Source organism: Choloepus didactylus, chromosome 6 (assembly GCF_015220235.1).
Source record: "Choloepus didactylus isolate mChoDid1 chromosome 6, mChoDid1.pri, whole genome shotgun sequence".
Taxonomy (NCBI): domain Eukaryota; kingdom Metazoa; phylum Chordata; class Mammalia; order Pilosa; family Megalonychidae; genus Choloepus; species Choloepus didactylus.
In genome coordinates this window covers 47,864,583-47,877,816 of record NC_051312.1, presented here as the reverse complement: position 1 = coordinate 47,877,816, position 13,234 = coordinate 47,864,583, and the positions used below count along the sequence as shown (strand labels likewise).

The 13,234-nt window shown below is 36.4% G+C and overlaps 1 protein-coding gene across 1 annotated transcript in view; it reads right to left on the bottom strand.

Moving 5' to 3' along the window:
* The window catches only part of LOC119536404, a 215,585-nt gene that overhangs the window by 116,683 nt on the left and 85,668 nt on the right, over positions 1–13,234 (bottom strand). The window contains exon 2 of the mRNA XM_037839177.1: positions 559–804. Within this exon, the coding sequence (XP_037695105.1) occupies positions 559–776 (218 nt within the window). The 5' untranslated portion in view covers positions 777–804. The remainder of the gene's footprint in view (positions 1–558; positions 805–13,234) is intronic.

Genomic DNA, 13,234 nt, shown 5'->3' with positions numbered 1-13,234 from the left:
ATGCAAGGTGGAGCTACGATTTCTGCACATCTCTCTTACTGACAATCTTTCATAAAGAGGATTATACTAACCAAAGATACCCTAGCTGGTCTTGCAAACACAATTATCAGATGGCAATCATGGCGTCATGGCATTCCAAGGATATTTCTTAACTTTCCTCTTTCCTCTCTCTCCTCTCTCCCTTGTGTGCCCTCTTTGGGGGAAGCAGCTGCTATTCTCATGAAAAAGCCTGGAGGGCTGATGTTGCCGTCTGCTCAAGCAGCCCAGAGTTCGAGCATCATGTGCTATGGTGGGTAGGTGTTTATTTGAAATTCAAATTGCACATTTGCTGACAATTCAATGCAAAGGCCCAGATATACAAACGACTGAGCCTGCAGGGGCAGCACGGCAACATGGTCCTTGCTCACAGAGTGGTCCTTCTGGAACAGTCTGGCTTTCAGTTTGCTGAACCAAAGAAGTGCACTAGCAGACAAAAATGACAGGAACCTCTTCCCGGAATGCCCTGCAGGGACTCCCAGCTGAAGGCGTGAAGGTCTGAGTGCACAGAACCCAGCCTACCTGATCAGGTAGTGGTTGATAATGGTGTCAAAGTAGCTGTGGTACACGACATTGTTCACGTGGCCATACTGGTCGTTGTCCTGCCACCTCGTCTGGATGGGCAAGAAGTACCCATAGGCCTTGAGGTGCTGATGAGCGGTCTCAACCCTCTGATTTTCTGATGATGTAGCCAAGGAACGGACATTCCTAGGAAGCAGCCTCGAAACCCAAGAGATCATAGCTGGTGGCTGGTGTCTTGGAGAGTATCTTTAAGAAAAAACACAACAGACGGACCTGAATGTTTTTCAGAAATCTTGATTTTAGTTTCATAAAAACAACTGCATTAAGTTTTACCCACTGATATCAATAGGAAATTAGATTTTTTTTCTAAGAAATAAATATTCTTTATAATCCAGGTCCTTGTCACAAACCTATTTCTCCTTTTTTAAAATGTTCTCCTTGCTAAAAAAGGCTTTGGGATTCATAGAAAGAAATGAAACCTTTGTTTGAATTTGACTACTGGAGATTTAAAGTATGTTTTTTATAGAACTCTTTTGTTCCACAAAGGATTTTCAATCCTTTCTGATAAACTCTATAACACAACTAAATGGCATAAAGACAGAGCTCAGGATTCCATTATAAAATAAAATGTTTGCCAGAAAACATTTTCAACTGGCCCTGCCAATTATAAGTTTAAAAAATGTATATTAATTTTTCCCATAACAAAAGTAATGCCATATAGAAAAATTTCAAAACATGCATAAACAAAAGGAAGAAAAAGCCAACAATCCAATAGTATCAGCTATTAACACTTCCATGCACATTATTCTAGTCTTATATTTATACATCTGTATATACATTTTTAAATGACATCATGCTGTACATATTGTTTTATAACCTCTTGCACTTAACAACAGACTATTAATATTTTTAAATATTCATCTACATTTGTAATGTTGAATTCCGTTATATTCCATCGTATTGTAGCACTACAATTAACCAAATCCCCTCTTGCTGCATTGAACTTTGATTCTAATTTTGTTTATTGGGATGAAAATCTTTGTAAATAAATCTCCACATGCATGCATGATTATTTTCCTAAGATAAATTCCTAGAAGCAAAATTGCTAGGTCAAGGGGCAAATGAAATCGATAAGACTTTTGATAGAAATTAATGCCCTCCAGAAAGGTATTACCAATTTCTACCCTCACCATCAATTTTTAAATACTTTGCCAGTTTGACTGTACTTTCTCATTCCCATACAAATTTAATGAAATGTGCTAAGTGGAAAGATGACTGCCGCTATTGACAATGATGGAATAACTAGTTTTAGAGTAATCCCTCAGTTTCAGAGTAACTATAAAAGCTAGATAAAAGATGTAAAGGATGGGTTCTTTGAAGGTATCAGAAAATAAGGCAGCAAGAATTTATGAGCTTTGTAAAGTTATAAATCCAATGGGATGAGGGTGATACACAGAGATGAGCCTTGCATTTGCCACTACTGATTCCCATTGGGGTATCTGCCAATTCACCAAATGGGAAATAAAACCTGGAGAAAAAGCAGCAACTTAGGGCTTGTGGTTGGCTTGTTGTGCTAGAAGAGGAGGCAAAATTTGAGAGGCCAATGTCCAGGAGAAGTGTGAACTGCAAAGCAGTGAGCCTTATAGTGCAACTTCCCCTCATTCATTTTCTGACTCTAAAGCTGGACATGCTCTGAGCAAGATGAAGAGACTCCAGCAGAAAGCAGCTATGAAGGTAAAATTCAAGGAGAAAACAGGGGACTCAAAGTGCCAGGCATACAAAAATTAGTTTTCAGGGCTACTGGGAAGAAGGCAAAAACCCCAGACTTTCAGTTGTAACCCCAAAAGTTCTACTCCCTAACAGTGAGGACAAACCTTAAATCGATAAGCCTGGGTCGAGGTTATGTACCCACACACTATTCCAGAAGGAAGGAAAACTAGATCACCTCTGGAGGAAAATAACATCATTCAGCATCTCTGTGACTTTTTAAATACAACATCTGGCATCCAGTCAAAAACCATCAGGCCTGCCAGGAAATTGGAACAAGTGACCAAAACCCAAAAGAATGAATAACAACAATAACAAAAACGACATTAAAATAACTATTATTAACATCACACAAATCACAGAGATAGGACTAACATCTATCCCCAATACATAAAGTACTTGTTAAAATTGAGGGGGAAAAGATAAAAATCCAATAGAAAATAAGCAAAAGTCCCAGACACTTCACCAAGAAAGATTTTTAAATGACCTTTACATACTTGAAAAGATGATCAACTTCAATCATATTAAGAGAAATGCAAATTACAACTATGCTAAGATAATGTTTCTCATCTATGAGATTGGCAAAAATTACAAAACTTGACAGCATATTCTCTTGGCAAGGCCATGGGAAAACAGATATTCAAACATTGCTAGTGGAGAGACACCTTCAAGAATACAAAAATACATATATACATATACACACATATATATATGCTATTTCCCTGTTGGTAATTGCAAAATATTGGGGAATGGGTCCTAAATCCCATGCATAGAAGATTTGTTGAATAAATGATGGTCCATTCATAAAATGGGGTACCATGTAGCTGTAAATAAAGATTAAGGGGGATTTGATATGGAGTGATTTCCAGGATATTTTATTGCTAAGTGAAAAAGGCAAAGTGCAAAAGAGCATATATAATATGTACAAAACAGAGTGTACAAAAAAGAAGGTAAACTAAGATAATATTCATGTATTTACTTATAATTACAAAAAGAAACTCAGGAATTCAGTGGCTGAGAGATTCCAAATGGAGTCGAGAGGTCACTCTGGTGGACATTCTTATGCACTATATAGATAACACCTCTTAGGCTTTAATGTATTGGAATAGCTAGAAGTAAATACCTGAAACTACCAAACTCCAACCCAGCAGTCTGGACTCTTGAAGACAATTATATAATAATGTAGATTACAAGGGGTGACAGTGTGATTGTGAAGACCTTGTGGATCACACCCCCTTTATCTAGTGTATGGATGAGTGGAGGAATGGGGATAAAAACTAAAGGACAAATGGGGTGGGATGGGGGGATGATTTGGGTGTTTTTTTTTCACTTTTATTTTTTATTCTTGTTCTGGTTCTTACTGATGTAAGGAAAATGTTCAGAGATAGATTGTGGTGATGAACGCATAACTATGTTATCATACTGTGGACAGTGGATTGTATATCATGGATGATTGTACGGTGTGTGAATGTATTTCAATAAAACTGAATTAAAAAAAAAAAAAAAAAAGAAACTCAGGAAGATTCAGTCAGAAACTAATGAGGGTGGGCTAAAATAAGGTGGCTAGTGGAAGTAACATGTCTCTGAATATACCTTTTGGTATAATTTTGAGTTTTGGTACCATGTTGATGTTGTATATACTCACACAAAATACTTCGGCTGATTATGATGACATTGAGGAAACTAAATTAACAATGGTAGAGGGAAAAAACCCTAAACTAGAACACAAAAATAATGAACCTAACTCATTTCAAATGAATAACATAATCACACTGAATGAAAAAAATAATTATGCTTGAATATACTGGTTTACTATACACCCTTAGTCTAAAGACAAAAAGAACTGTAAAAACAATTGAACATTGGTTTGCAGGTTTGTTTTTTATAGTGGTAGAGTTAGCAATTCTGAAACTGCTTTCTGTGACTAAGCCTGAGGTAATGAGTAAAGGTACTGAGGATAATGTAAGCCAGATTTCTCACTTTGAAGAAAGGGTTTATAAATATGGAAAGAAAGGCTAAAATGAACCTTTTGGTGTTAGGTTGGATTTGGAAGTATCAATACAAACTCATAGATTAGAGATAAAGATAGAGATTTCCTGGCCCTATTAAGTCTACACGCAAAAGCAGTCCAATAGCAAAATGAGCACACTTAATTCCCAAATCTTAGTTTCTAAATACTATTATCCACAAAAAGAGCCAGGGCTCCTTGAAGAAATGACTGATTCTCAGACTGGGGCAGAGAAAGTACAAGATGATCCTGGAACATCTTATTATGCCAAAAAGTAAGAAAATGCTCAAAAAAAGATGGGGTATGTCAAGGGTTCACAGGAACCCACTTAAGTGGGCTCCCAATGGCCAAATCTGGAACATTTTGATTTGAAATTTGAAAATGAGAGCAACATATTATAACTCTTTGAATTAAATAAGAACTCCTCAGTCCACATTAATATAAACTAATAAATGGGGTGAAGGAAACATTATTCCTTACATGACTGTGCAAAGTAATAAAAGGGAAAGGATAATGGATTTAGAAAATTTCATTTTGCAAAAATTATAGTAATAATTGATTTGGTCAAAAGTCATCAAAATAGATGCTTAAATATAGTGGGCAAAAGTTTGGTGAGGAACAGAACAGTTACATTGTCCCAAAATATCTCCCTACAAATTGCTTTTTAGTTACAAATGAATAATAGTAACTTTATGGTGGAGCACAATGGCAGACACTTTCTTAAGTTCTCAAAGATATTATCACCAATAATGGGTCAAGTGAGATCATGTACCTCCTGATATGATGGAGCAAGGAGGACATAACATCACTTCTGCATTATTCCAGCCCAAAATGCATTATATGAATCTAATCATGATGAAATATCAAGACAAACCAAAATTGAGGAACATTCCACAAAATAATTGTTCTGTACTTTTCAAAAATATCAAGGTCATGAAAGACAAAGGAAAGCTGGAACTCTTTCAATTAAAGGAAACTAAACAGACATGACAACTAAATGCAACACATTATCCTGGATTGGATCCTAGACTGGGAAAAATATGTAACTATAAAGGACATTATTGGAACAATTGATAAATTTTGAATTTAGACTGTAAAGAAAGAAAAAAGTATCATATCAATATTAAATCCCTAATTTTGATAGTTATACTGTAGTTATATAAGAGAAATCCCTTGTTTTTAGTGAATATCAACTGAAGAATTTAGGAATAGAGAGACATGTCATCTGCAACATCCTGTCAAATGGTTCAGAAAACAATAATGAGTGTCTGTGTGTATGTGTGTGTATGTACACATGTGCATGGAGAGTGATAAAGTAAATGGGGAAAAAGGTAAACAATTGGTGAATCTAGGTAGAAGATATGTAGTTATTCTTAATATTGTTTTTACAAGTTTTCTGTAAATTTGAAATTTTAAAAAATTGTTACCAAAAAAATTTGTCATTAATATGTTTGAGAAAACAGATCAAAATGTTGATAATTTCTCCAGATCACTGGAATCTATGAAATACAATAATTGATATTATGGAATTAAATAAACAGGTTCAACAGCAGATGTCACAGTAGAAGAGAGGATTAATTAACTGGAAAACAGGTCAGTCAAATATTCAGATTGAAGCACAGGGAGATAAAAGGATTTAAAATACATATCTGAGCATAAGATACATGCAGGACACCATTTTTAAAATTCTAATATAATTGGTGTAATTGAAGTTCAAGTCAGAGAGGAGAGAGATAATGGGTAAGAAGCAATAGTTGAAGAGATACTGGTAGAGAATTTCCCAAAACTGAAAACCTGAAGCCACAGATTCAAGAATCATTATAAACCCCAAGCTGGATAAACTGAAGAAAACTGAACATAGTAAAACTTCTGAGAACCAAAGACAGAAAATTTTGAAAGAAGCAAAGAAAAAAGAAGGCACTTTACTTTCAAATCAACAGTAAGACTGACAATAGATTTTTCATTAGAAACAATGGAAGGTAAAAGACAAAAGAATGGATTCTTTAAGGAGCTTAAAATAAATGACTACAAACCTAGAATTCTACATCCAGAGAAAATATCCTTCAAAGATGAAGGAAAAAGAAATAAAGAGATTTTTCAAATGAATAAAAATAGAGAATTCATCCTGAACAGACCTATGCTAAACAAAATGCTGAAGAAAGTTCTTCAGGCAGGAGGAGAATGATCCCCAATGAAATCATAGTAATGTAGAAAAGAATGAAGAACAAAGGAACGTGCAAATAACTTGGTAAATTTAAATTAATATTAACTGTTTAAAATAGCAATAATAGTGTCTTGTGGGATTTAAAATAGCTAATTAAAATATGTCACAATGGTAACAGAAAAGATAGTAGGGTAAATTTAGTTAGTGTTGTGAAGCCATTGCATTTTTCAGTTAAGTATTAAAGATTCCAATTTAAAGTTGACTCTAACAATTCAAGGATGCATATTGTAACCTCTAGGATAATCACAAGAATAATAGAAAAAGAATGTGTAATTAACAAAGGAAAACTAACAACAAAAAAATACTTTACAAATCCAGAAGAAGGCATTATATGAGATGAAAGAACCGAAAACAAAAATGTAAGACAAATAAAAATCAAACAGTAAAACTGGTGCATTTGAATGAAAAATAGCATTAATAACATTAGCTGTAACTAAATACTCCAAATAAATAACAAAGGTTGCCATAATGGTTTTAAAAACCAGCTATATATTACTTATAAGAAAGACATTAAATACAAGAACACAGAAAAGTTGGGAACAAAACAATGGATAACATACAAACATTAACAATAAAAAGGCTAGTGTAAATATATTAATAACAGAAAAAATCGATTTTAAGGCAAGAAGTATTACTACATATAAAAGAGGGGCTTTTGATTAAGTAAAAGGATCAATTCAACAAAAAGTTCTCATAACACAACCTCAAATATATATGAAGCAAAAATAAAGAAGTAATAGACAAGTCCTTAATAATGATAAGCAGTTTTAACACACCCCTTTCAATAGCTAAAATAAGAAGCACAAAATAAATTAGTTAGAATATAGAAAATCTGAACATGATTAACAAATTCAACAGAGCACCCAACAATTGTAAGATACGTATTAATTTCAAGCACAAATGGAACACCTACCAAACTAAGACGTATACATGAGCATAAAGCTAGGCTCAATAAACTTCAAGGAATTGAAATGATACAGAGTATATTCTCTGACCACAGCGGAATTAATCTAAAAACAAGTAACAAAAAAATAAGCATAATAAAACATCATTAGTCATCAGGGAAATGCAAATAAACCCATCAGAATGGCTAAAATCTTATCAAATGTTGGAGAGGATGTGGGGCAACTAGAATTCTAATACTCCGCTGGCAGGAATATACATTTATACATACAATTTAGCAACCTATTTGTCAGTATCTACTAATATTGTATGAACACATATCCTAAGACCAAGTGATTCTACTCCTTGTAATATACCCAATAATAATGAATACATATATGCACCAAAAGACATGTACAAAAATATTCATGGCAGCAATGTTCATGATAGCTCCAAAGTGGAAGCAACACAAATATTCGTCAATAGTAGAATGTATAAATAAATAGCAGTATATGCATATAACGGAATGCTATACAGCAAGGAAAAATAATGACTTTCTGATAGACACAAAGCTCACAGACATAACACTGAGGGAAGGAAGCCAAACAAAAAAAAAGTAACTGCTGTCTGTTTGTAACAGTTCCAAAACATCAGAAGCAATCCACAGTGGCAGAAATCAGAATGGTGGTTACCTTGGGGAAAATGAGAGGGAAGGGGCATAAGGAAGGTTTCTGTGGTGTTAGTAATGTTTTCAACCTTGGTATGGGTGGTGTTTGCACAGGTATGATCACTTTGTAAAAATTCATCAAGCCTTTTACATGAGAGTCAGATTTCAGTAAAAATCTCTAGTGTATAGAACAGTTTATTTTTCATTTTTTTAAAATACAGGATTTAATCTCTTCTCCATTCACCCTAATGCAAACTCTGAAAACTTTAAGTCAAGATTCTTCTTTATCCATCTAAAGTCTCGTTATATAAATTGTCTTGTGGATGTGCACATGTTTATACACAGTCGCAAGGAGGCCCTGGGATAAAGATGGACTTTAGCTTTCACAAAGGGAAAGAGCAAGAAATGGCTTAGAGTCCTTGGTGACCTGAAAATAACCTCACATGCAAGTGATATTTAAAATAAGAACGTTCTTAAACTTCTACATCTCCACCATAAACTTTCCTAAGGAATCAGTCTTCATCATCTGTCCCTTTTTGTGGCACAGAAGCTAATGTTCATCCACTAGAACATGTACAAAAATCTCAAAATAAAAGAAGGCTCTGCCTGATATGGAGTATCTGGGCGCATTTTGACTGCCCAGTATGAGAAAGGAGAGAGAAGCCATTTTTAAAAACAATTTTATTATTAAGTGTCAAATCAAATTGGCATAATGCAAAGAAAGTCTTCATAAACACCTGCTGCATGAACATTCAGATTTTAGAAATAATATTTTCATTCCAGACCCTTTGGGAATTGTGTCTTGACTCCACAAAGAAAGTCGTCACAAACGGGCATTTTCCTGAAGTCTATGGGTGTGTGGGGGGAGGGGCAGAGGAGGTGGATCCTGCTGTGCAAAGAAATTCACAGAAAGCCGTGAAGATATTAGCTATTTTACTCAATTCATTCCAAGCTGAAAAATAATAGTACTTTATAAATCTGTTTTGATTTTACTTAATCTAATGAAAAAAAATGTTCATCTTTTTGATAAGTGCTCATTAGCCATTTTTTTCTGACATAAACAGACAAGAAAGATGTTCTTGTGCTGCATTTAAAACGCAACTCAGCTAATTACAGTGCAATGGCTCAAAGAACAAAATCAACGTGCTGAAGTTTCTCACTTGAATTGTCTTTATAGTTGAATTAAAAATCTAACAACAACAAAAAAAGAATTAAAAGGGACTCAGCCGTGTATTTTACAGTTAAGTAGAATAATGTTTACATAAACAAAGGCCAAAGTCTAACACTTAAGAATTTTCAAAAATTTTATGTCAATTGTTCTTCAAGAGCAGTGGCTGAACTTACCATCAAAGGGTTGTGTGTGTGTGTGTGTGTGTGTGTGTGTGTGTGTGTGTGTGCGCGCGCGCACGTGTGGAGGGGGGTACTCTCTTTTTGGAAATGGTGATGGATTTGCATTAAAAGATCACCCTAGTGTCACCAGTCCCTTGTGAAACCAAAGCAATACGTAGATAATATCTGGAGGATCAGAGACAGGCTAGGACAAGGGAATAGCGTGATGCTAAGTGATCCATATACGAATCAAATTTACTTTCAGCCTGGGCTTATACTCAGAATGTTGTCCGGCGCTGCCCCGCTCGGTCCCCGGTTCCCGGCCGGCGAGGGGAAACAGGGAAGGAGAGAGAGAGATGCAGACTGCGCGAACTAACCTGGTCATGAATCACGACTCGAACCACACGGCAGTTGTGAAAGCAAGCCCTTTACTACAGCTAGATGAACATTCTGTGTTACTGGTTCCCACACGGGGCACGGCGCCTCGTGGGAGAGCAGCCTCGATGTGGCCGTCAGGCACGGCTCCTTGTGGGCTGTCTCCCCGAGCTTTGCCCGGGAACTTTCTTATAAACCTTGCGTGTATCCAATGGGCTAACGCCACGCACACAAGCATGATTGGTGAATACAGCGGGTGGTTACATACATCAGAAGCCGGAAGCAGGATGTGGGCGCCATCTTGGCACCACTCGATGGGCGGGGGGAACTCAAGGGCAGGCTGCAGCTTGTCTACTAGGCCAAATCCGGAAGGTGGCTGCTCACAGAATGTTTAAGAATATCAGATAGTTTGGGCTTTGTGGATCACAGAATATTAATCTGCTGAAATATAATCCTGAGTGAGTCTGAAGATTTAATACAGTTTCCCAAAATTCTTGCTCTATGTTCTAGGAAGAATTTTACCTATAGTAATCTGGCTCTTTGGGTATCTTAAATCTGGCTGTGCCCAAATGATCATTGCACTGATTTTTTTTTAATTCATTATTTTTTATAAAACACATTTACCTGAAACTAGGAATATTAAAAATGATTATATATCTACAACACAAAAATTATGCATATCCTATCCAAACCACCAGGCTAATCATCACAACAAGGAGTAAGTAAAATTTACTTAGATATATTACTTCTTCCTACCTTCTCAATGAAGTCACTATTTAAAGGAGTACATACATGCAGGCTTATTGAAAGCACATTTGAATGAACAAACAAAATAACAAAGTCTAGTATACTACTGAGCTCATTTGGATACATGGTTGTTTGAGTCACCTTTACAAATGATTCTGCTAGCATCTAATAATCATTAGACATTAGATATTAAGAAAAACCACATGAATTGTTTCTTGCAAAATTAAAATTGCTCTATTCTCTAATCTGTGTTGTTAAGAAAGCGACTATCCTTCATTATAAGCCCAATATAGCTGCACCCTGAGACAACAATGCACAGCTTGGAGATTTAAAAATCAGGTTGGAAAAGACCAAGGTTCAAGTCCCACCTCCACCACATCATCTCCAAGGGAACCAGGACAAGATTCTCTACTTCACTAAGCTTCACAAACCTCATAATGAGTAAGTAATGGGGGAAACAACACCTAAAATACTGCTGTTATGAACATTCAATGCAATGACATGTGGCAAGCACTTAACACAGAGAATGACACATTGTTGGGGTTCAAAACATGATTGACATTATTGAAACCCCAATAGGACACGAGCCTAGAGGACCTTTCCAGGAAAGAGGAGCCCTTCTTCATCCCATGTGTCATTTTCAACATTCCAGGCTCTTAGGAGTCAAAAGGCAGAACTTTACCCTGTATGGTGCTAACTGCTCTGTTTCAGGCATTAAAACCGCAATTGTGACCTTACCATCATCCCAAACTAACCATATCTATTAGGTGTCACTCCAAAGGGTCATTATATACGAAGAAAGCAGTACATGAAACGTTCAGTCATTACGTGTTGTTAGAAAATTGCATCTTTTCCAGAATCCTAATGCTGGGTTTATATTTCCACAAATACTGCTTAGCACAAATGTAATATTTACCAGCTTACTAAGTAACAGAATGAATGGGCCATGTTTATTTTACAATGATTTTGTTTCCCAAGCCGATACATGCTTATCAAAGCTGACCCCAACACCTCATTCCTCCCCATTAATATAAAAAACTAATAGTCATCCTTTATCGACTGCTTACCAAGTTCTAAGTACTGTGTGAAACCCTTTCATACACTACCTTATTTAATCTTCAAACAACCCTAGATGATAGGTGCTGGCATCCTTACTTGAGGAAAGTGAGACTCAGAGACGTTAAGCAACTTATTTAAGGCTATACAGCTAGTGAGCAATGGAGCCAGGATTCAAATCCAAGTTGATCTAACTCCAAATCGCATGCTTTTAATCACAATACAATACAGCAGAAAGGAGTTGCAGAGATTACCAGCAAATGTATTCTGTGGACATTCACATCAGCAAAAATTAATTCCAATGGGAACCAAACTGGATACCAATTAAATGTTATTCTTCATAAGTTAGATACTTTTCATTTGGGGGGGTGATCTGGATACCGCTTAGCAAATTCATTATTTCATTTATTTCTGAGTATGTTTCTTGAAGCTACTATGTGGAGGGCACTGTGCCAAGTGATAAAGGTAAAACAACATGTTTCCTAACCTAGATGCTCAGTTACTTCTCTCGGGCCTCTTCCAAAGCGCAGGACGCCCATCAAGAGTCCTTTTCTCAGCTGGCATGCTTTGGACAAGCACAAAGAGCTTGAGAAAAGAGGAGGTAAGATGTTCCATATGCTATACAAGTTTATTCAAGTTCTCTTTTGCCAGATTTTCAGGGTGCTTTTGCTGCCTGCAATCCCCCAGAGATAAACAAAATACATGAAGAACTTCATAACTTCCTCAATTTTCCAGCCCCATCACCCACTGTGTGCTCCAATCACACTGAACCATTCATATTTCCCCCAACATGCTGGGTTCAATCTCACCTCCAAACTTTTGCATATGCTGTTCCCTCTGTACAGTAAGTCTATCCCCCTCAAAATTTCAACTTACCCTGCAAGACCCAGCACCAACATCACCCTTGTTTCCATATCTATGCTGACCATTCTCCTCTCCCCCTCTACAACCTCCAACAATCAGACAGAGATGAGTGATCACTCTTTCATTCATTCTTTGCAACAAACTATTCCTGGTGTGAGGCTACATCAGAGAAGAAAACAGACAAAAATCCCTGCCCTTGGGCAGCTGACATTCTTGTGGGGGGAGACAAACAAGAAAAATAAACATTATAAATAAGTACATTATATAGAATGTTATATGCTGCTAAGTAGTATAGAGAAAAGATAGAGAAGGGTAAAAATTGGAATTGATGGTTGTGGATGGGGCAGCTGCAATTAAAAGAGGTAGTTAGAACAGAGTCTATTAAGAAAGTGACAAAGATAAGGCGATGAAGGCCTCTGAACATTTGGTACTACCTCTCTTGCAGGTATAATTTTGCAATTTCTCATTCACATGTCAGTCTTCCTCATGAAACTGTGAGCTCCCCAGGGGCAAGGACTAAGTGGATTATCTTTTTCTCCCCAGTGTGTAGTACAGATTCTGGCAGGAATTGCTCAATTCATTCAATTCATTGTTTGTCGAATGAACAATGAAAGAAACAAACTCTTCTCAGGCTCCACAGTCAAAGAAGCAGTCACTTCTTCCATGCCTGTGTTTTTAAACAGTGCTTTACTCTGCCTTTAGTTTTTGATAACCTCCCCTTGCCCACCAAATCATCTCCTCCTCCAAACCAGTGATC